The 27,671-nt window shown below is 36.1% G+C and overlaps 1 protein-coding gene across 4 annotated transcripts in view; it reads right to left on the minus strand.

The window, feature by feature from the left end:
• SCN9A (sodium voltage-gated channel alpha subunit 9) overlaps window positions 1-27,671 on the minus strand; it is a gene marked incomplete at both ends in the record, with an annotated part of 90,098 nt that overhangs the window by 14,751 nt on the left and 47,676 nt on the right. For all 4 annotated transcript variants that reach the window (XM_082630051.1, XM_082630049.1, XM_082630050.1 and 1 more), the window contains 4 exons: window positions 2,655-2,777; window positions 11,689-11,862; window positions 13,382-13,536; window positions 22,969-23,089. In XM_082630051.1, the coding sequence (XP_082486177.1) occupies window positions 2,655-2,777; window positions 11,689-11,862; window positions 13,382-13,536; window positions 22,969-23,089 (573 nt within the window). The remainder of the gene's footprint in view (window positions 1-2,654; window positions 2,778-11,688; window positions 11,863-13,381; window positions 13,537-22,968; window positions 23,090-27,671) is intronic.

A 27,671-nucleotide genomic window follows, 5' to 3' on the forward strand; every position in this document is an offset into this window, starting at 1 on the left:
AAACATTTTCTTAAATATTTTTAGGTTTTGCGGATTATATGATTTCTGTTGCCACTATTCCATTCTGCCATTACAGCGATAGATCATATATAAACAAATGGGCATGGCTGTGATCCAATGAAATTTCCTTTATAAGACAGGCATCCAGCCTGTAGGCTTTGGTTGTTGACTCTTGGTCAGGAACAACAGTTATTACCCTGGGGTTCATGGGTAGACATGGACCTAGAGAGGTTCCACGGGGGCATGAAATCATATGAAGAACATTATTATGGGTATGCTTTCTTTACGGAGAAATGATTTCTACTTTTATGAGATTCTTACAATGTACATGACCCCCAAGGGGTTAGGAAGAACAGAATTAGAGAGTAGAATTCCAAGTGGTCAGCTCTTATTCAAGCCTACATTTTCATCCTCATTTCCTGCTACCCTCCCACTATGCTTATAACCTAGGCACGCTGATTCTTATAGTCACTGCTCAAACACACCCTGCCTAGTCAACTCCGTCCTCTACCAAGTTGCATCTCTGCCTGGAATGCCCACCTGCCTGTGACTTGGGGCCCATTCTTTCGGTCATGGCTGCGAGGTCACCTCCATATGAAGCCCCTCCCAGACCTCCCCAGGCAGCCACTTTCATCTCTACTCCCGTAGCACTGTGTGCTTACTGTTTTATAGCAGATGTCACAGAATAACTACTATTCCCCTCTCTGTCTCTCCATGATCACTGTCCTGACTCACTCTTGGGGGACTGGGGTCTATTTACCATTGTATTCTTTTTATAGTACAAAATTTGACACATAGCTTTGGTGCTGAAAGAATGTGCATAATGATGAGTCTCTGAAGGAGATGGATACGTATCGTTCTGATGAGAAGCCATCTGGAAAAGTCAGTAAGTTCAAGAACCTGAAGCCTTTTTAAAGGAATCTAACTACAAAATGCCTCCAATCATATTTCATTTATTCTTTAAAACAACCCTGAAATTTAAAGAAACATCCCTGTTTTGCACGGCTAATAAATGTAACGAAGTAGACATACTTGTCCCTCTAAATATATTAAAACATTCTCCTGCATCCAATTCACCTGTATATTAGATAAACAATAGAGAGCAAACAGAGTAAAATAATGGAGTGGCTTAATCACTGAGGGATGTATTAATATCTTGATGGGGAAAGTATATTACTTGATCATGAGAATGTAGTACATGCTCTGCTTGAGTCCAGGGATCAGTCATAAGTTCTGAATAGATCGCAACATTCTACTAATGCTCAAAAAGAAAAATTAATGTCAACTCCAATACTACTGTTCTGTATAAAATGAAACTTGTAATTTCAATTCTTATATGACCAAAAGTACTTGACTTTTACTTATGAAAAAAATCTTTGTATAATCATGATCTTTCATATATTTACATGGGGGCCAACATACACCGGATACACTAACAAGTAGAGGTTACAGTCATAATTAGGTTACAGTCATAATGTAATGAAGATCTGCTAGACTAAAACACATCTAACATTCATTCACCTGAGGCTTCAGATTTCTGAGCCCCATTCCAGAGTTTATTACTCAGTATATCTGGGCTGGAACCTGGGAATTTGCATTTCTAGTAAGTTTTCAGATGATGCTGACCACATTTAAGAGATGCAGTGAGCAAACTGTTCAGAGACTACAGTTAGAGAGGCAGTCGGATAAATAAATAAGTACGATGCAATATAATGAGGATGTTATGTGTCTGAACATATAGGAAGGATGCTCAATTATACCTGGTGGTGGACAGACAAGGCACATTTAAACTGAGGCTTAAAGGATGAGTAGGTATTTACTATGTTGATGAGTTAGGATTGAGATAGGGCAGGGAGAAACATTCCTGGCCAAGAGAACGGAGGAATGAGAAAGCAGGAATATATCTGCAGAAGAAGAAATTCAAGGAGAGAAGCAACAAATGAGGATATAGACTCATTAGAGAAAATAAAGAATGGATTTTATGAAGAAGTTGCTGGTTTAATACAGCCCTAAAGCTAAGTAGCTGGTAGTCATTATTTATCTCACCTTGTTTGTTTCTGCAAAATGAATCTCTTTTCAGGTACTATGCTGCCTACTGCAAATTAAGTAAAATCAGAGCTTTAGTTTTCCCAAATATAATTTGGAGCTATTTCCACTTTCACTGAGCCATGTATTTAAAGAATGAAATTAAAAGTGATGCCTGATGCTACTTCACTTCTCTGTCTTTTCTTATGCCCCACACCCAGGGTAGTTCCTTAAAAAACTGTTTGAGCACCTGATAAAGGCAAGTCCTTCATGACTTGTATATGAGAGATACTGTCAGGACTAAGAGTGTCCCCTTCACCTGAGTTTCCTAGCATAGGAAAGGTTGTCATTTAGGAAGGGAAAAGTCACTTATTTGAATCACTGCCTCACAATATAATATGGAGGCATTACTGTATTTGATTTAGTCTTTGTTAAACAATAGGCACTGAAATACTGTGTCTATATGCACATGTATACACACTTATATACATAAACAGCCCATATATATGTATATATATGCACATGTGTGTAAATATAAACAGTCTATAATTCCTACATAACCATTTTTTCATATTTTACACTCCATTAGGAAGTATGAATATTATATTAGAAGTTTAGTATTTTCTTACCCTCATTCCTTCAAATCTAGATAAAGCTCTCAGAGGTCTTAAAGCTCTAAGTGTCCGAAGGGATTTAATGGGGCCAAGGTCTGAGTAGCCAAGAGTGTTTGCGACCAAAGTAACCAAAGAAACCTAAAAAAGAAGAAAAATTTCATTAATCATTTCAATGAAATAATAAAGCATGAAGAGAAAAAGTCAATTTCAAAAATCACTAAGAGCAGTTCAACAAAAACAATATGATTTTATACATAAAGTTATCTACTTATTGTCTAAAAATTGGATAAGATAGATGCTTTTTAAAGGAAGTAGATTTAAAGGAAAGTTAACCTAAATAAGATGAAATAATAGAAGGAAAGTAAGTTATTTCTTATACCTGAATAAAAAAATCACACATGCTTTTCACACTTCTGTAGTCAATGGTTTTGTACTTGCTTATTAATCCTGAACATTTAAGTAAAGCAACTATCAAAATTTCAATTGGAATAAAGCCCAGGGCATAACGAAGTGTGTGATTCTGAAGCTAAGTTAAAAGAGTGTGGCAATCACTCAACCAAATCTAAGTCCCAGTATAGACCTTTTTCAAAAGCACTCTGAAGACTTATGACTTTGAGATGAGGCAAATTCCCCAGAAGATTATTCTGACCTACAGTTTCTCAGAATTGGCACCGAAGATCTTCCTATCAATAATTAGTGGGAGAAAATCTCAATTGTACTGAAGAGAGCACACAAGTAGGTGATCTCACTGGCTTCACAAACAACAGAGACACACAAGAACTTCGTCATATTAGACGGGCCCTCCACAATCACCATAACCAGTATCCAACAGAAATTTGTGTTCTTATCGTAAGTTATCTCAGAAGAAAGAACATGGACAGAAGTAAAATCAATACATGTTTTGGTAAGGAGCAATGATCTCTTCAATGACCCAGGATCTGGATCGGTAAATGTGTTCAGTCTTTGAATAAGTTCCATTTAAAGTATCCATTGTTTCACACTGTGTGCAGCAGGAGGCAATGTCTAAGAACAATGTCTGCAATGCGGTTCACTGGAATTAAGTAATGACTGAAAGATTGAAGTTTTCCAGGAAAGATCAGGAGCAACTGGAGAGTCAAGTTCCTTATGTTTAACTACTGAAGGAGTAGAAAATTTTATTTCTTGCAAGTTCACTAGTGCTGCTATCAGGAACACAGTGAACTGATTTTTGAATCAGGATGCGTTGAAGTGTTTTGCTCTCATACAGTTACTTCTAAATGTCTCACTAAATGTAACATAACTCTTTGTTTTTAGGTCCTCATGCTATGTATTCAGAATTACTAACTAAGCCTCAGTGTCACTCTTAAATTCACCCAGTCATTCAGGTCCATTATTTCCCACTTAAGTATGCTTTAAAAAATGTGTATTTTTTAATCAGAATAATAAATGTTCCTTTTTAATCAGAAAAAAATAAAGGTTTAAAATGTCTATTATAAATGAATAACCCATAAGGAAATGGTTAACCTGATCTCCAAACCATTGTTAAATGAGTGTTTTTAATATTGAATATATGTAGTCTGTAACTGAGAACATATGTATATGCATATATTTATTTAACTATTTATGTATACATGTGTATGTGCATGATATATGCCCCTACTGATGAATAATGCTCAATCAAGTAAGTTTCAACTAATCAGGAAGCTTGCAGAAATCAAACAAATCCATCCTCTGAATATCAAATCAAAAGAATACCAAATCAGGTTCTGAAACCTGAATATGTACCAGAATCAGCTGGAGAGCTTATTTCAAGAATTTTCTGGGTCCCAACACCAGAGTTTCTGATTTAGTAGCACTTGAGTGGACCTGAGAATTTGTATCTATAACAAGTTCCCACCCACATGTGCCAATGCTGTTAGTTCAGGGATTACACTCTGAGAGCAACTCTGCTAGATAAATTACTCAATTTCTGAGAAATAAAAAAAATCTCAGCTCCTTCCCCAAATCCACATGCCTAGATTTGCACCTCTATCAGCAAGAAAATTGAGTGGAGTTTTGCTCTGTCTGTTGCATTATGAAAACATTATATATATAATATAATTTATTTAGTTAGTTTTTTCAAAATGTTAAATATTTCAAATTGAAGCTATATAACTTCCCTGAATTCTGCATATTACATACCCCTAAATATTGAGAAGCACTACTTCAGATTTTCAAATACAAAAAAATTTCATTATTAAATAGCCATATCTCTTTTTTTTTAAATTTTTTTATTTTTTTGCTTTATAACAAATTTAATCAGTTATACATATACATATGTTTCCATATCCCCTCCCTTTTGCGTCTCCCTCCCATCCTCCCTATCCCACCCCTCCAGGTGGTCACAAAGCACCGAGCTGATCTCCCTGAGCTATGCGGCTGCTTCCCACTAGCTATCTACCTTACGTTTGGTAGTGTATATATGTCCATGCCGCTCTTTCACTTTGTCACAGCTTACCCTTCCCCCTCCCCATATCCTCAAGTCCATTCTCTAGTAGGTCTGTGTCTTTATTCCTGTCTTACCCCTATGTTCTTCATGACATTTTTTTTTCTTAAATTCCATATATATGTGTTAGCATACAGTATTTGTCTTTCTCTTTCTGACTTACTTCACTCTGTATGACAGACTCTAGGTCTATCCACCTCATTACAAATAGTTCAATTTCATTTCTTTTTATGGCTGAGTAATATTCCATTGTATATATGTGCCACATCTTCTTTATCCATTCATCCAATGATGGACACTTAGGTTGTTTCCATCTCCGGGCTATTGTAAATAGGGCTGCTATGAACATTTTGGTACATGTCTCTTTTTGAATTATGGTTTTCTCAGGGTATATGCCTAGTAGTGGGATTGCTGGGTCATATGGTAGTTCTATTTGTAGTTTTTTAAGGAACCTCCATACCGTTCTCCATAGCGGCTGTACCAATTCACATTCCCACCAGCAGTGCAAGAGTGTTCCCTTTTTTCCACACCCTCTCCAGCATTTATTGTTTCTAGATTTTTTGATGATGGCCATTCTGATTGGTGTGAGATGATATCTCATTGTAGTCTTGATTTGCATTTCTCTAATGAGTAAAGATGTTGAGCATCCTTTCATGTGTTTGTTGGCAGTCTGTATATCTTCTTTGGAGAAATGTCTATTTAGGTCTTCTGCCCATTTTTGGATTGGGTTGTTTGTTTTTTTGTTATTGAGCTGCATGAGCTGCTTATAAATTTTGGAGATTAATCCTTTGTCAGTTGCTTCATTTGCAAATATTTTCTCCCATTCTGAGGGTTGTCTTTTGGTCTTGTTTATGGTTTCCTTTGCTGTGCAAAAGCTTTTAAGTTTCATTAGGTCCCATGTGTTTATTTTTGTCTTTATTTCCATTTCTCTAGGAGGTGGGTCAAAAAGGATCTTGCTGTGATTTATGTCATAGAGTGTTCTGCCTATGTTTTCCTCTAAGAGTTTGATAGTGTCTGGCCTTACATTTAGGTCTTTAATCCATTTTGAGCTTATTTTTGTGTATGGTGTTAGGGAGTGATCTAATCTCATACTTTTACATGTCCCTATCCAGTTTTCCCAGCACCACTTATTGAAGAGACTGTCCTTTCTCCACTGTACATTCCTGCCTCCTTTATCAAAGATAAGGTGACCATATGTCCGTGTGTTTAACTCTGGGCTTTCTATCCTGTTCCACTGATCTATCTTTCTGTTTTTGTGCCAGTACCATACTGTCTTGATTACTGTAGCTTTGTAGTATAGTCTGAAGTCAGGGAGCCTGATTCCTCCAGCTCCATTTTTCGTTCTCAAGATTGCTTTGGCTATTCGGGGTCTTTTGTGTTTCCATACAAATTGTGAAATTTTTTGTTCTAGTTCTGTGAAAAATGCCAGTGGTAGTTTGATAGGGATTGCATTGAATCTGTAGATTGCTTTGGGTAGTAGAGTCATTTTCACAATGTTGATTCTTCCAATCCAAGAACATGGTACATCTCTCCATCTATTTGTATCATCTTTAACTTCTTTCATCAGTGTCTTATAATTTTCTGCATACAGGTCTTTTGTCTCCTTAGGTAGGTTTATTCCTAGATATTTTATTCTTTTGGTTGCAATGGTAAATGGGAGTGTTTCCTTGATTTCACTTTCAGATTTTTCATCATTAGTGTATAGGAATGCCAGAGATTTCTGTGCATTAATTTTGTATCCTGCTACTTTACCAAATTCATTGATTAGCTCTAGTAGTTTTCTGGTAGCATCTTTAGGATTCTCTATGTATAGTATCATGTCATCTGCAAACAGTGACAGCTTTACTTCTTCTTTTCCAATTTGGATTCCTTTTATTTCCTTTTCTTCTCTGATTGCTGTGGCTAAAACTTCCAAAACTAGGTTGAATAAGAGTGGTGAGAGTGGGCAACCTTGTCTTGTTCCTGATCTTAGTGGAAATGGTTTCAGTTTTTCACCATTGAGGATGATGCTGGCTGTGGGTTTGTCATATATGGCCTTTATTATGTTGAGGAAAGTTCCCTCTATGCCTACTTTCTGCAGGGTTTTTATCATACATGGGTGTTGAATTTTGTCGAAAGCTTTCTCTGCATCTATTGAGATGATCATATGGTTTTTCTCCTTCAATTTGTTAATATGGTGTATCACGTTGATTGATTTGCGTATATTGAAGAATCCTTGCATTCCTGGAATAAACCCCACTTGATCATGGTGTATGATCGTTTTAATGTGCTGTTGGATTCTGTTTGCTAGTATTTTGTTGAGGATTTTTGCATCTATGTTCATCAGTGATATTGGCCTGTAGTTTTCTTTCTTTGTGACATCCTTGTCTGGTTTTGGTATCAAGGTGATGGTGTCCTCGTAGAATGAGTTTGGGAGTGTTCCTCCCTCTGCTATATTTTGGAAGACTTTGAGAAGGATAGGTGTTAGCTCTTCTCTAAATGCTTGATAGAATTCGCCTGTGAAGCCGTCTGGTCCTGGGCTTTTGTTTGTTGGAAGATTTTTTATCACAGTTTCAATTTCAGTGCTTGTGATTGGTCTGTTCATATTTTCTATTTCTTCCTGGTTCAGTCTCGGCAGGTTGTGCATTTCTAAGAATTTGTCCATTTCTTCCAGGTTGTCCATTTTATTGGCATAGATTTCCTTATAGTAATCTCTCATGATCTTTTGTATTTCTGTAGTGTCAGTTGTTACTTCTCCTTTTTCATTTCTAATTCTATTGATTTGAGTCTTCTCCCTTTTTATCTTGATGAGTCTGGCTAATGGTTTATCAATTTTGTTTATCTTCTCAAAGAACCAGCTTTTAGTTTTATTGATCTTTGCTATCGTTTCCTTCATTTCTTTTTCATTTATTTCTGATCTGATCTTTATGATTTCTTTCCTTCTGCTAACTTTGGGATGTTTTTGTTCTTCTTTCTCTAATTGCTTTAGGTGCAAGGTTAGGTTGTTTATTCGAGATGTTTCCTGTTTCTTAAGGTGGGATTGTATTGCTATAAACTTCCCTCTTAGAACTGCTTTTGCTGCATCCCATAGGTTTTGGGTCATCGTGTCTCCATTGTCATTTGTTTCTAGGTATTTTTTAATTTCCTCTTTGATTTCTTCAGTGATCACTTCGTTATTAAGTAGTGTATTGTTTAGTCTCCATGTGTTTGTATTTTTTACAGCTCTTTTCCTGTAATTGATATCTAGTCTCATAGCATTGTGGTCGGAAAAGATACTTGATACAATTTCAATTTTCTTAAATTTACCAAGGCTTGATTTGTGACCCAAGATATGATCTATCCTGGAGAATGTTCCATGAGCACTTGAGAAAAATGTGTATTCTGTTGTTTGTGGATGGAATGTCCTATAAATATCAATTAAGTCCATCTTGTTTAATGTATCATTTAAAGCTTGTGTTTCCTTATTTATTTTCATTTTGGATGATCTGTCCATTGGTGAAAGTGGGGTGTTAAAGTCCCCTACTATGAGTGTGTTACTGTCGATTTCTCCTTTTAGGGCTGTTAGTATTTGCCTTATGTATTGAGGTGCTCCTATGTTGGGTGCATAAATATTTACAATTGTTATATCTTCTTCTTGGATCGATCCCTTGATCATTATGTAGTGTCCTTCTTTGTCTCTTCTAGTAGTCTTTATTTTAAAGTCTATTTTGTCTGATATGAGAATTGCTACTCCAGCTTTCTTTTGATTTCCATTTGCATGGAATATCTTTTTCCATCCCCTTACTTTCAGTCTGTATGTGTCTCTAGGTCTGAAGTGGGTCTCTTGTAGACAGCATATATATGGGTCTTGTTTTTGTATCCATTCAGCCAATCTGTATCTTTTGGTGGGAGCATTTAGTCCATTTACATTTAAGGTAATTATCGATATGTATGTTCCTATTCCCATTTTCTTAATTGTTTTGGGTTCATTATTGTAGGTCTTTTACTTCTGTTGTGTTTCTTGCCTAGAGAAGTTCCTTTAGCATTTGTTGTAAAGCTGGTTTGGTGGTGCTGAACTCTCTCAGCTTTTGCTTATCTGTAAACGTTTTAATTTCTCCATCAAATCTGAATGAGATCCTTGCTGGGTAGAGTACTCTTGGTTGCAGGTTCTTCTCTTTCATCACTTTAATTATGTCCTGCCACTCCCTTCTGGCTTGTAGAGTTTCTGCTGAGAGATCAGCTGTTATCCTGATGGGGATTCCCTTGTGTGTTATTTGTTGTTTTTGCCTTGCTGCTTTTAATATGATTTCTTTGTGTTTAATTTTTGACAGTTTGATTAATATGTGTCTTGGCGTATTTCTCCTTGGATTTATTCTGTATGGGACTCTCTGTGCCTCCTGGACTTGATTAACTATTTCCTTTCCCATATTAGGGAAGTTTTCAACTATAATCTCTTCAAATATTTTCTCAGTCCCTTTCTTTTTCTCTTCTTCTTCTGGAACCCCTATAATTCGAATGTTGGTGCGTTTAATGTTGTCCCAGAGGTCTCTGAGACTGTCCTCTGTTCTTTTCATTCTTTTTTCTTTATTTTGCTCTGCAGCAGTTATTTCCACTATTTTATCTTCCACCTCACTTATCCGTTCTTCTGCCTCAGTTATTCTGCTATTGATCCCATCTAGAGTATTTTTTATTTCATGTATTGTGTTTTTAATCGATGCTTGATTCATCTTTAGTTCTTCTAGGTCCTTGTTAACTGTTTCTTGCATTTTGTCTATTCTATTTCCAAGATTTTGTATCTGGGAAATAGAATCTTGGATCATCTTTACCATCATTATTCTGAATTCTTTTTCAGGTAGACTGCCTATTACCTCTTCATTTGTTAGATCTGGTGGGTTTTTATCTTGCTCCTTCTCCTGCTGTGTGTTTTTCTGTCTTCTCATTTTGCTTATGTTACTGTGTTTGGGGTCTCCTTTTTGCAGGCTGCCGGTTCGTAGTTCCCGTTGTTTTTGGTGTCTGTCCCCAGTGGCTAAGGTTGGTTTAGTGGGTTGTGTAGGCTTCCTGGTGGAGGGGACTAGTGCCTGTGTTCTGGTGGATGAGGCTGGATCTTGTCTTTCTGGTGGGCAGGTCCACGTCTGGTGGTGTGTTTTGGGGTGTCTGCGGACTTTTTATGATTTTAGGCCACCTCTCTGCTAATGGGTGGCGTTGTGTTCCTGTCTTGCTAGTTGTTTGGCATAGGGTGTCCAGCACTGTAGCTTGCTGGTCGTTGAGTGAAGCTGGGTGCTGGTGTTGAGATGGAGATCTCTGGAAGATTTTTGTCGTTTGATATTATGTGGAGCTGGGAGGTCTCTTTTGGACCAGTGTCCTGAAGTTGGCTCTCCCACCTCAGAGGCACAGCACTGACTCCTGGCTCCTCAATTTGGGATGATGTGTTGTCTATTCATGTATTCCACAGATGCAGGGTACATCAAGTTGATTGTGGAGCTTTAATCCGCTGCTTCTGAGGCTGCTGGGAGAGGTTTCCATTTCTCTTCTTTGTTCTCACAGCTCCTGGGTCTCAGCTTTGGATTTGGCCCCGCCTCTGCGTGTAGGTCACCGGAGGGCGTCTGTTCTTCGCTCAGACAGGACAGGGTTAAAGGAGCAGCCGCTTCGGGGACTCTTGCTCACTCAGGCCGGGCGGGAGGGAGGGGGACGGAGTGCGGGGCGAGCCTGCAGCGGCAGAGGTCGGCGTGACGTTGTACCAGCCCGAGGCGCGCCGTGCGTTCTCCCAGGGAAGCCGCCCCTGGATCCCGGGACCCTGGCAGTGGCGGGCTGCACAGGCTCCCGGAAGGGCGGTGTGGGCAGTGACCTGCGCTCGCACACAGGCTTCTTGGCGGCAGCAGCAGCAGCCCCAGCGTCCCACGCCCGTCACTGGGCTCCGCGCTTTCAGTCGCGACTTGCGCCCGTCTGTGGAGCCCCTTTAAGCAGCGCTCTTAATCCCCTCTCCTCGCGCACCAGGAAACCAAGAGGGAAGAAAAAGTCTCTTGCCTCTTCGGCAGCTCCAGAGTTTTCCCGGACTCCCTGCTGGCTAGCTGTGGCACATTAGCCCCCTTCACGCTCCATATCTCTTTCTTAACTAAAAATAAATTCAACTCTACTTGTAAACTTTTTTTTAATCTGAGAGATGAAAAGAACACTGACAATATTTTTTAAAGTTTCTGAATATCATATATTTTATAGTTTTTAAAAGAGGCAATCATATTTACAGGTTAAGAGAAAAGAAATAATCTACATTCCTTCTATTATTTCTTCTTATTTTGGTTAGCCTTTCTTTAAAACTATTGTATTACAAAGTGTTCATCTTACCATTCATTTTTCTAGGCACTAACTATGTAACGTATATAAAAAAAGGTGAATCAAAAAATAATCATACATGAAATCATTAACATAAATTATCAAAAATTAAATATCTCATAGAGGATGTCTGAGAGAACATAGGAGATATAACATATAGCTATGCCTGCCTTGGAAAAAAATTTTTTTTGCATATCACCTATCTAAATATGATAATATTTAACATTAGTGAAGGTTTTTGAGAACACTTATTTGTAAGAATAAATCCCCTTTTAAAATTTACTCAAAAGTACTTACATCGACAATTAAGAAATCCAGCCAACACCAGGCATTGGTGAAATAGGTTTTATAACCATATGCTACCCATTTTAGAAGCATTTCCAGAATAAAGATGTAAGTGAATATCTTGTCAGCATACTCCAGGATAATCTTAATGGTCTTTTTCTTTTCAATATATATATCTTCAAAAGCCTGTGAAAATAATATTCAGATTTAAATTTGGTACAACTTAAAGCTTATGATTCATGACAAAAACAGGAAATGAAATTCTGATAAAGAGACTACTGAGATATAATACTATTACAGGCCAGCTGTCTTTCTTCTGGTTTACAGTTACTGTGTAACACTTAGTTCTAGCCTTTGCACCAGTGCCGGGGGCTGATCACCAGAGGTCAAGAGAAAGAGAGGGCAAAAGAATGAAATTATTTATAGTCCCCTAAAAGAACCATGATCTCTGACACATTCAGGGATTTCCACTCATCTGACTCCCCTTTTATCCTCCTTCAAATTAGGTAAGTCCTAGTAATTTAAGACATGATTCCAGGGTCAGCCCCTTTATAAATCTCTCTAACCCTGCACTCTACTTCGACACAGAAGTAGGATTTAAGCCCTCTCCTTTAGCTCTTATGTGCTTGTACATTCCCAGTGCCTAGCACTGTGTCAAGAACACAGCAGGAAAGGTTTGCTAAATGAATGAATGCAGTAGCTTAATAGGGCTATAGAACACAGACGATGGTTTCTTCCTTTGAATTTTGCACCAATACTTTATCATTCATTAAAAGTTTCAGCTCTACAAATCACGGTTATATTTATTCCATCAATGTGACATCTTTTAACACTTTCCAAGAAATTTTAGTAAGCGATAGACGATGATACTGTGGTCATAGCCACAAGGCCCATGGGAAATAATCTGAATGGACTTAAAGAACAGATCTCACTGAAGCCACTGAAAATGACTGCTGACCTAAACAGGTCTAAAGTATTAAATTTTTCTCTTTCAAGTTTAAACAATATTCACTTTGTTGGAGAAAATGAAAGCAAAAGGACCTGTATCCTTGGTGATAATGCTGGACTACCTGTCCATAGTCATGGGCTTGTGCCATTCTTATTCTTCTTATTCCAAGTTCTTATATCAATACCTTAAAAATGATCCTTAGCACTTTTGGAGAAATGTAATCCTCAATATTGAAGAAAACAGAGAAGTTGGAACAGAGAGAATGGACAGATCCATGAAGATGCTGAGAGAAGGTTCTAGCAGCTAGCAGAGGTTCTGAAAGACAATGGAACTGAAAGGCAAGAACGGAAGTCCAGCCCTCAGGACTCTTCTGCTTCCCTTCTCCGAGTTCTGGAGGAACATCTACTGTTCTGAAATCCCAAGCAGACAACACTTCCTGCTCCAGAGCTTAATCTTGCATATACTTCACTTACAAACACATCCCAATTCTGTATCACTTGTGCCTCTCACTTCCCTAATGCTCTCTGAGCTCCTTGAGAAAAGTACCTGGATCTTAATTGACTTTGCATTCAGGGCAGCAAGAATAATGCCAGGCATGGAGTAAATATTTACTGAGCTAACTAAAATTTTGTCCTTGGGACTGATCAGAGGGATTAATTTTTAAGTAAAACCATTTGCCATGATATTTTTATCTTCAACTCATCTACTAAAAATAATGACTTAATTGATTTAAGCCTTAGATGTCAGATCACTTACCAGAGCACCACTGCTGAGCAGGATCATGAGAACAATGAAGCTTTCAAACCAGCTGTGCTCAACTATCCTATAGCAGGTCTTCCTGATGTTCCACCAGATTTTTCCTTTCCCTGATTCTGTGTTAACTTGGCAGCATGGGAGCCTCTGCACACAACCTGGCAAGAAAGACAGGCATGTAAAATCTGGATATTCAGAATACATAAAATACTTAACATACATTATTTAATGCAAAGCACTCCCTACGATAGTTCCTCAACCAAATAATTTCTTTTTTTTGGGGGGGGGGAGAGCACACAGAGAAACAATTTATTTATTTAAAGCAGAAATACCCACCTGGAGAGGAGTGGGGGCATCCTGAATGAGGAGCGCAGTGAAGAGGTGATTTAAATCATTTATGTAGGACAGTTCTTCCGGGTTTTTGTTAACCAAATAATTTCTAACACTTACACCTGAAGCTTCAAACAGTTTCAACTTGGATGCTGCCTTTTCTCATCTCTTAACTCTCCCTGGTGTTTTCTTAATACTTGTATCAGTAATTTCTAACTTGGGATGTATTCGTGTTTTCTGTTCTTCCCTAGTTTCTCATCAATCTCCTCTACAGTGTTTAAACCACATATTGTTCTTTTTATTATTGCAGCCCTAATGCAATCCTAATACACAATGAGCAGTAAATAATTATTGGTTAACGAATGAACTAAAATCTCAAGACAAAAATGTATTTCATGGCCTTCTTGATATGAATTTAGTCTACAGTCTGGTGCTGCTTCAACTCCTCTATAAAAAACCCTTTGAGAAACAGCATTCTATGTAATACTTTAAAAATTAGTAGAAGGTCTTATAATTCAGTTCAAAAGAAACAGATCTTGATTACAAGAATCAGATGAAACTGTTTCAAATACTATAACTTAAAAACAAATCTGACTTTGGAATCCCAGATGCAAAACACACTGCTATAAGAAATTGAAGAATATTTTATTTAAAGTTGTTTAGGTTAATTCATTCATATATACATCAAACATTTATTGATTAACCTTTTTACTCAGCTGTGTACATAGTTTCTTCTCCTCAAGATATCTATTACTGGTTTTTGGTTAGGCGGCTAGATATAGAAATAAATGACTATAACTGGATAATGCAACTAAAATGACAGATATGCTGGGGTTATGTTTGATAGCTTGGAAGAAATTCACCTAACCTGGCTTATTTGTTGAGAAAGTGAGGTCAGAGGAGGATTTCTGGAAGAGGTGGGACCTGAATTGAATCAAAGTAGTAGCCAAAGAGAGTGGAGTGGAATTCCAGGCCAAGAGGCAGCAAAATGTGCCGTGTACAGGACTTACAAGTAGTTCAGAATTTTGATGAAAGCAAAGTGTACAGAAAAGGCATGGATGAGAGATAAGGTAGAGAAACTGGTCAGATTATGGAAAGCATTTTCTCCCACCTTAAGGAGTTTGGCTATATCCTAAATCCTAACGAGGAGTAAGTGAAGGGTTGTAAGCAGAAAATTACATAGGAAGATTGTAATTTAAATAGATGTCTCCAGCAACTGTGGAGGATAAGTTGGAAGAGAAGAAGAAGGAGGGGTGGGGAGCAAAGAAAGACCCAGAAAACCAGTTAGGGTCTGGTTCAGTATCCCCAACAAGAAGGATAGATTTGGGCAGCTCTGGTTAGGAACTAGAGCAATAACAGAGTCAAGACATATTTGGCAGGTAAAATCAACACATTTGCTGACTGATTGGATATGGGATGTAAGAGGAAGGGAGAAGCCCAGACAACTGGGTGGATGTCAGTAATGAAATGAAGACCACAGGAACAGGAGGTGCTTGGGGTGGTAATGAGTTTGAGATGCCAGTGAAAACTCTAAATACAGATATCCTGTAGATATTTGGAGGTGTGAAGCTAAAGCTCAGGGGAAAAGTCTGGGCTGGAAAAGAATGTGTAGGAATCATTAGCATATATGTATCAGCTGAGATCAGGACAGTTGTTGAGGTCACACACAAAAAAGTATTTAGGGTGAGGAGAGAAAAGGGTCAAGTCTGGAACATTCTGGGACAGAAACATTAAGAGACAGAATTCAGTGGTATGCTGGAGCCAACTCATACTGGCTCTTGACAACTTATTGTTAAATTGCCAGGAAATTTTGCTAGCCTGTTGTTAAATGTAGCTGTATAAACTTAAAAATATAACTTACTTTAAAAAGGTAATAAATACTAAAAATATATTACTCTAAAAATATATTACTCTACATTTTACTATTATCTATGCTCTTGAATATATTTAAGCATTCTATCTGGTTGGTAGAATATGTTATACTGTTGGGCTACTATGTATCTCTTCCCAACTCTACATGCAGCAAAGTCACACCAGTAGTTTGAGATCAGCCATGGTAGGAATTTTTACAAAATTCATCAAATGCTATAAATCCAGACTTGTTGATTTTCTAGAGTAGAATTAAGAAAGTGATGGAGAAAATGTTAATAAAACTGGAAAAGTATGCCATATTGGTAGCCATTACACTGTGAATAGCACAAAAAATTGAGGAAATATTCTTTCATTATTCGAATTCTATTATCTGATTCAGCAAAGATTTGTTCACATCACTGATGAATGATTCAAGTTCTGACACACAGCCTTTTTGTTTCACTCTCATCTTACTGATTAACATAAATGAAAATACCAACCAACCTTCAGGTTAAAACTATACTTGTTCATCAGTTGCAACCACTGTTGTTTATAAATACAAAATTTTGGCAAAATCCAACAAAAGCATTCTGTGGGAACCAATTAGCTATATGGAATGTTCAATGAAGGATGTTGATTATATTACTGCCTGTAAATTGCATACCACATATCCTTTATATCAGTAAAATATACGGTAAACTGATGGATGTAGGCATACTTTCTTTTTCTTGGAGAACTGGTTGTTAAACATTTATCTGTCCAACACTGGGAAAGGTGGAAGATGAGAAAACCCTGAAGGAGGTGACAAAGTCGGGGTGGGGAAATTGTACAAGAGGCTGCAGTAAAAGAAAAGTCAGGGAAGAGTTTCATGAAGGACTGGTGAACACAGCTATGACCAAGAGAGGCTCAGAGAGATAATGATTGAAATTAAAAAAAAATTAAAGTTGATTAAAAAATAAACAATCAAAATTACTTTCAAAAAGGAAGAATTTAAAAAGAGGAACTACAGTGAATTCTTCTCTTAAAAATTTTAGATCAGGGCTTCCCTGGTGGCGCAGTGGTTGAGCGTCCGCCTGCCGATGCAGGGGACTCGGGTTCGTGTCCCAGTCCGGGAAGATCCCACTATGCCGCGGAGCAGCTGGGCCCATGAGCAATGGCCGCCGAGCCTGCGCGTCCGGAGCCTGCGCTCCGCAACGGGAGAGGCCACAACAGTGAGAGGCCCGCGTACCGCAAAAAAAAAAAAAAAAAAAAAAAATTTTAGATCAAAAACCTCGTTTGGAGGGAACGTAGAAGGTGGGAAAGCAAGAATGAACAGCACTTTTTAGAGACTTGTTTTAGAAGTTTGCAAGTTAGGCACTCTAAAAATAATTTACTTGTCTATAAAACAATATATTTCATTAAAAATATTGAGCCTATCAAGTAATAACTTCATATAATCATAAGCTGTCTGTCCTGAAACAACAAAGCTAGAATTCTCTTGATGAAATACATTTTTTGGACAATGTCTTGTTATGGCTTCTTTTACGATTCTGTAGTGAAATTATTCATTGATCCTTAATATGAGGTATCTCCTAGTACTTTAATTTCCAGTTTTATAGAAATGTAGCAAGTTATGTTTTTCTCCCAAGTCTGACATTTTTGCTAACAATTTTATGTGTCCTTGTCCTTTCTCTCTGGAAACTTCTAAGTTCCCAGAAGGCTGAACTGTGCCTGTTCTGCCCTTTCTTTCTGCTCACAGTACTTACTACAATCCTCTACATAGATTCATATGCTGGGATAGTTGACTTAAAAGACATAACCCCTCCAAAAAGAGTTCTAAAATCATGTAAGCATTAGTCATGATCTGAAGGGTCATGTCTTTGTGAATTCTAGAATTTACACAAACTTTGGATGAAATAGAAAAAAAAAAAAAAACCAACAGGGTGAAAGGAAAATATACACATGGCTTCATTTATCCATTGTTAATTATAGTTCACATGACCTCAGATCTGAAAGAATTTATCTTCATTGTATCTAAAACAATTACTTTATATCTCAAATGCATTTAGTAAAGAAAGAATATTTTATAAAATGATATGAAAAAATAGTAAAAGGTAAGGTCAAAAATTGACACCAGATCATCTTTTTCAGGGCAAAAGAAAACACCAGATAGAGTGGAAAAATTTAAGATGGAATTTTTTTTATTAACTTAATGCTTGAGACTTTAGAATTTATTTTAAAAACAAAGATCTTGTGCAGAACAGAATCTATCTGCATCAAGTATAATTACCAGAGGAGAAAGTTATCTCTTTGGTTAAGAAGATTTTACGATTTGGGATTTCTTTTTGTAGGTCTTAAGGTGGAAGAGAAATATTATTCTTATGATTGAGGCAGGCAAAGGCACTATATATTCTAATTAGAAAAGTAAGTAAACTTTTTATCTGAGATGAAGGTTCATAAGTATTCTCCTCAGGATTTATCACACCTCAGAGAGTTTCTCTCTTATTTTGAGGCAGGAGAATAGGACCACTGCCTGTCTAGCTTTTATGCAAAGGCATATCCTAAGAGATTTCCAACCTAGCTGGTTAGCAACGTTATCACACCTTCTTTTTTAAAAGGACTATTAATTAAATGTAAATACAGCAGAGAATGTCTCAAACATTTTAATAGGTCCCCATGGGTAAATGCTATTTCTTTTGGGTGGTTTCATTAATTTGCTCTTGTGATCCATTAAATAAAATCTCTATTGTGTTTCATCGTGTTAAACTAATGCTTTCAAATAAAAAAGAAACCACAGGCCTCTTCTAAGTTTAGCCATTAATAAAAATATAACAGCATGATCAGTATAATTAATATAAAAATTTATTAGGAAAACATGTCTTTTTAAAACACTTCTTAAAAACTTCTAAATCCTTTAAAATAAGTTTTTTGTCCACATTTTCTTTCCAAAAAAAGAAAAAAATAGGCACAAAGGAGTTGGTTATTGTGTTACTAAAGTTAGAATTAGTTATTAGTTATTTCATAGGAAGTGGAACTCAGAACATTTTGGGGGAAAGTTGAGTTAGCTCCTCCTACTAAATTAATAGAAAATACATTAAGGAAAAGAGTGTATCCTTCTCACACCCTAATCTTGATTTTGTGAGTTACTAATTGTATAATCCAAAAGGAGTATAATATAAAACCAAGCAGAATCAGAGTCATGTCATGTTCATAATTATATAGATTGCAAAGACATGTAGAATTAAGGATAGTGAAGAACAGTACCAGATCTGGGGAAGGTACCTGAAGTCTTGAATGATAAAGCTAATGAAAGAGAACTAAGGAAAAACACAGAATAAGAGGGAGGAGAAAAAGGTGAAGAGGAACAAGATGCAAATGAATAAAGTGATAGTTATGAAGTTAAAAAGGATCAATGGATGTGAGGCTATGAACAACAAAATCATTTTAGCATTCATCTTCACTGAAATACAACTATTCTGATTTAACTCTCCCACTTCCTTTGATTTTTCTGCTGCCTTTCAGGTAACAAAAACCTCTAGAGGCCAAATGCTGCTCTAAATTGGCACTGGTTCTAGCGCAACACTTGTCAACCAATCACGACTTGGTAAGGGTCATTTCCACTATGAGTAAACAAGTTCCCAATTTTCCATCCTGTCAAGCCCACTCATTTTGAGCTCTTCATGTGGAAACCATATATTTCCAGTTTCTTGAGGCCCCAAGCTTGGTGTCATCTTTGACTCTTCTAAAGAGAAGAAAGCTTTAACACCCAACATCTAATCCACCAGCAAATCCCTTCAGCTTTAACTTGAAAATATACTCAGAATCTCATACTCTCACCATCCCCAATACTCCCACAGTAGTCTGTGCTCCCATCATCTCTCACCTGGATCACCACAGGGACATCCAAGAGGTTTCCCAGCTTCTGCCCTTGCTATTCACCTATCTGCTCTTAAGATGGCATTTTGTGAGACTTCTAAATGAGATTCTTATGTTTTTCAGTGCTCTTGAGATCTGGCCTCTACTGTGTCTCTAACCTCAACTTCTACCACCCTTTCCACCTCTCAATCTGTTCTACTCATACTGGCCTCTTGATTTTGTTTTCAAATGTGCATATCGCCACTTCAGGGCATGTGCCTTCGTTACTCTGCTTAAAATACTCTTCCTTCATATATTTGCATGGTCCAATGTTATCTTTTTAGAAAGGCCTTCTCTGACCACTCTACTTGTATTAGAGTAGGCTTCTACCCCTCAATCTTAGTATTCCCATTTTCACTTTACTTCTCCATAGCATGTATCACTTATCGGACCTACTAAATATTTATATAATTATTTGGGTAAGAAACATTGTTTTTTTTCCCCTGCTCTATCTCTGTCTAGTGCTCAGGTCTGGGCCTGGCAGACAGAAGGTATTTAACGATTATTTGTTGATTGGATAAAAGAATGATTAAGAGGATAAAGGGTTGAAGGGCTCAGAAAATTGGTTGCCCTGTTTAATTTATCAGGCTGAGCCTCTTAGCCCAGCAGGTCTGGTGAGTATAAAGTCTTGAGTGGAGCACAGCTGTTCAAAGTGATATGACTCAGAGATGTGTGTTTGCTAGTAGATTTTCTTGTCATTTAAAGAAATATATTTATCTGTTTATTTAAATTTTTATTGAGACCATACATACAGTATAGTACACATATTTTAAGTATATAGATTGATATTCTCATGTAACAGCCATGTAGGTCATGATATAACATTTCCAAGCACCCAGAAATCACCCTCATGCCCTTTCCCAATCTGTATCCCCTAAAGGTAACTACTAGTCTGACTTCTATCTTTGTAGATTGATTTTGCCTATTCTTCTCCTATTTTGCCCATTTTTTCCAGCTTTACTGAGGTATAATTGACAATTAAAAATTGTATATATTTAAGGTGTACAACTTGATGATTTGATATAGGTTTATACTGTGAAATAATCACCACAGTCAAGTTAATTAAATTGCCATCACCTCACGTAGTTACCAATTTCTTCTTTTTGGGTGCATTGAGAACATTTAAAATCTACCTTCAGCAAATTTCAAGTACACAACATGGTATTGTTAACTATACTCATATTGTTGTCCAGTAGATTTCCAGAATGCATTCATCTTGTACAACTGAAACTTTGGTTCTCAGTAAATTTTCAGTGGTCAAGACCACAATTCACTGAAAATGTGTTTCTATAATATCTCTTATATACTAGACTCAAATTAGAAGTTATGAATAATCTCAAAGTCATTATATAAGTATTCTCATTGGTGTTTTATAGGATTAAAATAGCTTTGTAAAGTTTGATCTCAGTAAGATAGCACTTACAGTCTGAAATAGCTTAGCATTAATACTTTCTGCAGAGGGTTTAAGTTTTTCTAAAGCCCTTTTCTGATATAGAGCCATAATTTGTTTGATAAGCCCAACTTCTTTCTGGTTATCCTAGAATTTTAAGTCAGGGTCATTCATAAAATGTGTGGAAGAAATCTTGGTAGCATCTGTACAAATTTAAGTTTACATGGTACTAGTCAATTTAATTTTATCGTGATGCTGAAATACATGATGATACTCTTAAATGCCTTTAATATGAACACTTCTAAAGAAAACTCCATGTGTTTTGCTTATGGTACTAATTTGAGCTAACACAAATTTCTATTAATTGGGTGTCACACTTTTTTGCTTTTCTCACACACAAAAAATGACATTTGGCTTTTATTTAAAGAGAATTCATGCATCCATTGTAGTTTGCAGATATCTTTATTTGCCGGTCATTTTGTTTACTGCATGAGTGTTACAGGAGACTGGTTGAGAAAATCTTGAAGAATGAAAGTGAGTCAGTGATTTCTACAAAAAAACACAAATACTGAGAGTTTAAGCCCATGAGTAGATCGTGAGTCATTAGCATCAAGGCTACCATTGCTTCTAGATAAGATTGTTAACAAAATACTTTAAAAACAATAAGGAAACTAGAAGGAGTTGAAAGACAGTACTGTGCTAATTAATTTATTAATGCTATCTCATTTAATCTCCTCAACATCCCTATGATATGGATGTAAAATGTACCCATTTTACAGATAAGGCGTCTGAGGTACAAGACTAAAATTTGCTCAAGGTCTCATAGAGAGTTAGCAGTAGGCCAGTTAGAACTCATATTTATCACGCTCCAAAGCTTGTACAATAAATTATTGTATTACATTGTAACCCTACTCTAGGTTTGCGTTTTTACTTAGATGACACAATACTTGCTTAGAAAACTGCATACTTTCCCAAGTCAAGTTCAAAGTTACTGCTTTGAATAAAATCCCTGAAAAATTCCAGGAGTAGTAAGAAGTTCAGTAAGATAGAAAGTGAAAAGGAATGAAAAGAGGCACTGTTATAAAATAAGACACTGAGGCCAAATGTAAAGGGTCTTACATGCCAAGTTAAGGACTTCAGGTTTTATCCTACCAATGGTTCTCAAATTTTAGTGTGCATCAGAATCCCCTGAAGGACTCGGACCCTATCTCCAGCGTTTCTGATCAACTTGTGTGTTTTGTGATCAACCTGTGGCTAGAAAGGGAGAGGTTAGGACTGACTTAAAGTCTAGCTTGAGAGGCAAGATAGATCATGACGTCACTAAATGTGATAGAGACTGGAAGAAGCTGTAGATTACATGTGGAAACCCCAATGAAGTTTGTTTTGAACTTATTCAACTGTTGTTTAAAGAACAGATGGAGATGAGCAATGGGGAGCTGGAACTTGAATGAAGTCAGGGGTAAAGATAAAGATTTAAGAGCAACAACACAGAAATGGTTGCTTACACCACAGACATGGATGAAACCGCTTAGGGCTAGAGAATAAGAAAAGTAGATAACCAAGCATCAAAATGTGGGGAATCGTCATTATTTAAGGTTTGTGCATAAAAAATAGTCATTAAAAGAAACAGGGGAAGAAACTCAGAATTCTCAGTGATGTAAAAGAAGAACAAAAATAGAGTGTGGCCTCTGAAACCAAGGGAGGAAGAATTTTGAGACAGACTATGGTCAACTGTATCAAATGGTTTCCTGACAGAGTAGCTCCAGCTTTTGATGAAAAGGACAACAGTACCATCTATCCCATTAATTTGTTTACCGGTTCCATGGAGCTGGGAACATGAATTAAGGATCTAAAGGAGAATATGAACATCTTTCAGTAAGTAGAGTGCTATATAGTATAACAGCATCTTTGTCATAAATTACTGTTAGTAGCATATCATAAGTGTGGAAACTGAAGCTTAGAAAGCTCCAGCAACTTGCCCTTAGTCACAGAGCCATGACTGAATCAGCATGGAACAGAGTCTTCTGACTTTTTACTCATCAACCCCCAGTAAGTATTAGGTTTTAAGACCAAAGCCAAAACACTAATAAATGGCTGCTAACTGAGGTCTCAATTTTTCTCTTACCGTCTGTAAAACAGGCCTCTGGCTCATCTGAATTTACAGGCTCAGCCTCTGCTTCCTCTCCTTCTCCTGGCACAGGGTTATCAACTGTGCTGCACTCAGAGGAACTCGATCCGTTCAGCCTCTAAAAAGAAATTCACCACCCCACCAGAGAGTTCATTTAGGGTTCATTCAAATCTTGCGTTAAAACCATATTTGATAATCAGAGTCATGCAAAGTGTTATGAAAAAAGATTAACAGTATGATGGCCATAAAAACATATAAACATACATTGAGGTCAGGTCACCTTACAATGCATCTGTGCTTGATCTTTCTATCTACACATCCTGTGAAAAATACATTTCCTTATTTTTAGTATGCTAACAAGTTATGGACAGAATTAGTCTTAAGGTAATATTTTTATGTAAACTATAACATCTGCAAAGTATTGGCCACATTTTTATTTTGTTTTATGTTTAATATAAATTTGTATACACCAATAATTACTATCTTAGAACAACCAAGACCCTGATAGAAATAATATACAAGTGCCAAATTGCCAACACCTGATAATTGAAAGGTCAGATCTGACAACTGGCAGAAAAAGCTTGTTGGTACTTAACATTTTTAAAAAGAATAAAATCAGTGTAAAATGAAATCCAAACATATTTTTTCTATTAACACTTGGATTTGAGAATATGTATCAGGATGATATAGATAGAAGGCCTTTCATCAAAACAAAAAGAGTCAAATACTGTATTGGAATCAAAATGTCAAAGACCATAGCAATTATCTTGTCCAATACCACCTATTTCAGTGATAGAATTTCAGGATACAGTAGAAGAGGTCATAAATATTATTTATAATGTCAAGAGATAGTGGCTACTAAAGTGAGCATCACATGCAAACTCTGAAACAAAGATTCCATGAAATTGAACATGGCAGACCAACACATGAGAGGAATGAATTCATTGTCATTATGATCATAAAACTGATCATAACACAAATTTTTCCCACTCAGAACTTTGTGATCAAACATGATGTTTACACACATACACATACACAGAAAGTTTTAGATAAAATACACACAGCAATTGTAGCAAAACTGTGTCAAATTTTCCTAATATTATTTTATAAGGGGTAGAGCAGCACATCAATGGAAGAGTTCAATTTTCATTCTCATTTGCTAAACGACATGTGAATATTGAAAACTACTAGTTATTATAGCATGTACTTCTCTTAATAAGATTACAGCTTTACTTGTTTTTTCTAAGAATAATTCAAACAAATGTAAGTGCTAAAAATGAGGAAATACTCATTTAAATTGATTCTTCAATCTATTGATTTGCATTAAGATCATAGGCCCAAACTAAAATATTAACTTTTAGAGAATGACTTTGGAAGCTAAAAGTATACTTTATGGGTACCACATTAAATTCTCAGCGCTATTATTATCACACAGTATTCACTATCGGTAAAAAAGGCATTGATAAGAATTGAGCATAAGGAATGATGTAAGCAAAGTGGTTTGTATAACTGAGGTAAAGCATTATGAACACTCTATTAAATTACTACTTCTAATCTACATTGGCATAGAAGTATTATTCCCACATAGTCGACGGGTTTTAAAATATTATATCATTAACAGTATCAATATGAAATTTCACTTAAGAAGCAGGTTATTTAAACTGATTGAATTCATCTAAAATTACTTTAAAATAAAGCAAATACAAATTAATTGTAAGACAATATCCTGTAAGACTTAAGGTTTCAAAATATATATTACTCCAGGAAACAATGGGGAAACTTATAATTATTAATATGTTCTATTGTGCCAATTAACACAAAAACCCATTTTAAGTACCATATCTAAAAGACTACAATTATTTGATGTCCTCAATTCTTGACCTTTCAGTTGCAAGTGGACTGTCACTAGGGAACTGAAGGACAAGGCACTATGATTCTGTGGAGATGAGACCAAACATTTCCATGCTGAAGAAAAAGTTATTGGCTTGGACCTTGAGGAAAAGCAGTGGGTGAAATAGCTGATAGAATACAAAGCTCCTCCCTGCTACTAGCCAAAATACTGACAACTAGGATATAGTTATAATGATTTTCTCTCACCTTGTAACAACTTTTAAATAAAATGTTTCAAATCTGCAGAACCCTGACTTATGTTAAATTAATGAAAGCATCTTCAACCTCAACATTTGGTTTTCTCACTCTTTAAAAGAGCATTAACAAAGCAGACTTATGCCAAGTTAATTTATAAGTAAAAATTAAGATGATTTTATGACGTGTATTCTTGCCATTGAAGCCTTTCCCCCCCATAACTTTTATGGCAATTTTTTGTCAAGTAAATTCGGAGTTTGGCTCGGATTTTACATCATAAATGACAGTTATTCAAAAGTATTCCTCATTGGAACAGAAATTATCAAAATATTTAATATGAACTATAATTTGTATCACAAGCCAAATTCAATGTTTAGAATGTTTTTAGGAATTCAATGTTTTCCTGGGAATGCATTAAGTACTCACAAGTAGCTATTTCAGTACTGCATATAATGTTAAATATTTATGGGCATGTCCCAGCAATATAGACAGTTTAGTTTTAATCTATTCAGCTTTTAAACTTCATACCTACTAAAGCAGAAGTTTCTTTAACAGGGTCCAGAAAGGATATTTTTAAATAGAAAGGCTAACATCTATTACAAAGGTTTTCTCTTGAAGGTAAATTCTTTTAAATTTCATAGTAGGCATTGCTAGATTTAACTACTGAATCTTCTTTTATTCTTGTTTAGTATACAGTGAAGATCAAGTCAATCATTTGTATCATTTTATATAATTAATTATATGATTGCTTTCATTTCTGTATACTCAATCATTTACTATTAGTTTTCTTGTGATTTTGGAAATGGAAGAATAATTATACTATACTAAGAGCAGTGAAATAAATACTTCAGTATGAAGAAGTTCCCTTCTGGTTTTATAAATAGGTCATTTTAAAATTTCACGTCGATTTTATTTTTAGTAAAATGTGAAATATACTTTTTGTCTATTACTTCTTTGCTTGTCAACAAAGATAATTTTTAATCTTTGGTGGTCTACATATAAATAGAAATAAGTGTAAAAATAGGACCATAAAGGTAGACTCACTAGTATAGTATAGAATAGGAAATATGCTATAGTTAGTATTCCTGCCTTTTTATTAAATAATATGGTATTGACTGTAGGTACTTTCTAATTTTTTTCTTTCTTTCCTTTAAATAAAACCTATACACTTGATTCAAAAATTTCAAATGTACAATAGCATGTGATGAAAAATACAAGTCCCCTCCACTCTCGCCCTGATTCTATTTCCTTTAGGTAATTACTATACTATATATATGTACTTTTTGACATGTCTTTCTATATTCTTCAATGAGCATCCATAAAACACTGAAGTAGTTTTGAAACATCCTACTCTTGATTATAAACTTATGTAGCTATTTCACTATTGAAAATATGATCAAATTAAAGCTTAATTATTCTTCATGGATCTCCTTTTGTCTTGAAGGTGTGTTTTCTACAACACTGCATATAAGTAGAAACTCTGTTAAATATAGGTGTCATATGAAAAACTACCCTAGGCTGGTCACTTACAAATTTGTTACTGTCATTTCCTGAAATAGGCGATCTCATTGTAAGCCTATTTGATGCTAGTATGGATGGTGGTTAATGCTAGTTGGTCATTTATTTCGAGAGGTATGAAGTAGGATTGTCTAATAACTTGACCATCTGGCACTCAAAATCAAAAACACTATCAACATATAGCAGCACTGTAGAAAACACAGAACTCAACAAAAGCCTTATTCAAAGAGGATGGTTGGTGTTGAAAACATCCCAAAGATGTCATGTTTAAAGTACGTGCTATAAGGCTGTTTGCTTCACACAACACAAGAAAGGTATTCTTCAAGTAGCAGAGTCTAGAATAGTTATTTCACCTGAATGTCCAAACAAAAAAGCCCAAAGGACAGCAAGAAGATTGAAAGAAGCAAATCAAGAGGAAGGGATGGGCATATAAGGGCAGAAAAATTATGGGAGACATTAGTGATACACTAAGCTCCACTGTATGCCAATAAACAAGAAAGACTTTTATTAGATTCAAATCAATATCACCCATCTTTTAATTTTATAGCCTAATTTTACAATTGATGTCAATAATGAGGGCTCTGAATCTATAATGAGGAGTAAAATGGTAAAGTTTAGAATAAGGATCAAAGAACATTTACAGAGGAATTCCACAGATAGCTACTATGCTTTGTGAGAGAAGTCCAATGTTTTTCCAAGTTTACCATTCTATTATGGGATAACGTGAATTTTAAAGCCAAAATATGCTTTCCTCTCCCTTGCAATTGTTAGGCTCTTTTTTTGCCTTCTGAAGAAATGCAAACACTACCTCTTTCAGCCTTTTAAAACTAAAGATTACCTATGGTATTACCATTTGTGGGTTGTTTTTTTTTCTTTTGAGAGTAATGATATTTAGTTTCTTTACATGATTTAGCTTCTGGGCCCCTCAAAGTCCCTCAAATCCTTTTCCAGTCTCTCTGGAATTCTGCTTTCTCTCAAAATTATTTTTAAAAGGCAAATACCATATGCTAACACATATATATGGAATCTAAAAAAAAAAAAGTCGTTAAGAAGAACCTAGGGGCAGGACAGGAATAAAGACGCAGACTTAGAGAATG

Source organism: Mesoplodon mirus, assembly GCF_964341445.2.
Source record: "Mesoplodon mirus genome assembly, chromosome: 8".
Lineage (NCBI taxonomy): Eukaryota > Metazoa > Chordata > Mammalia > Artiodactyla > Ziphiidae > Mesoplodon > Mesoplodon mirus.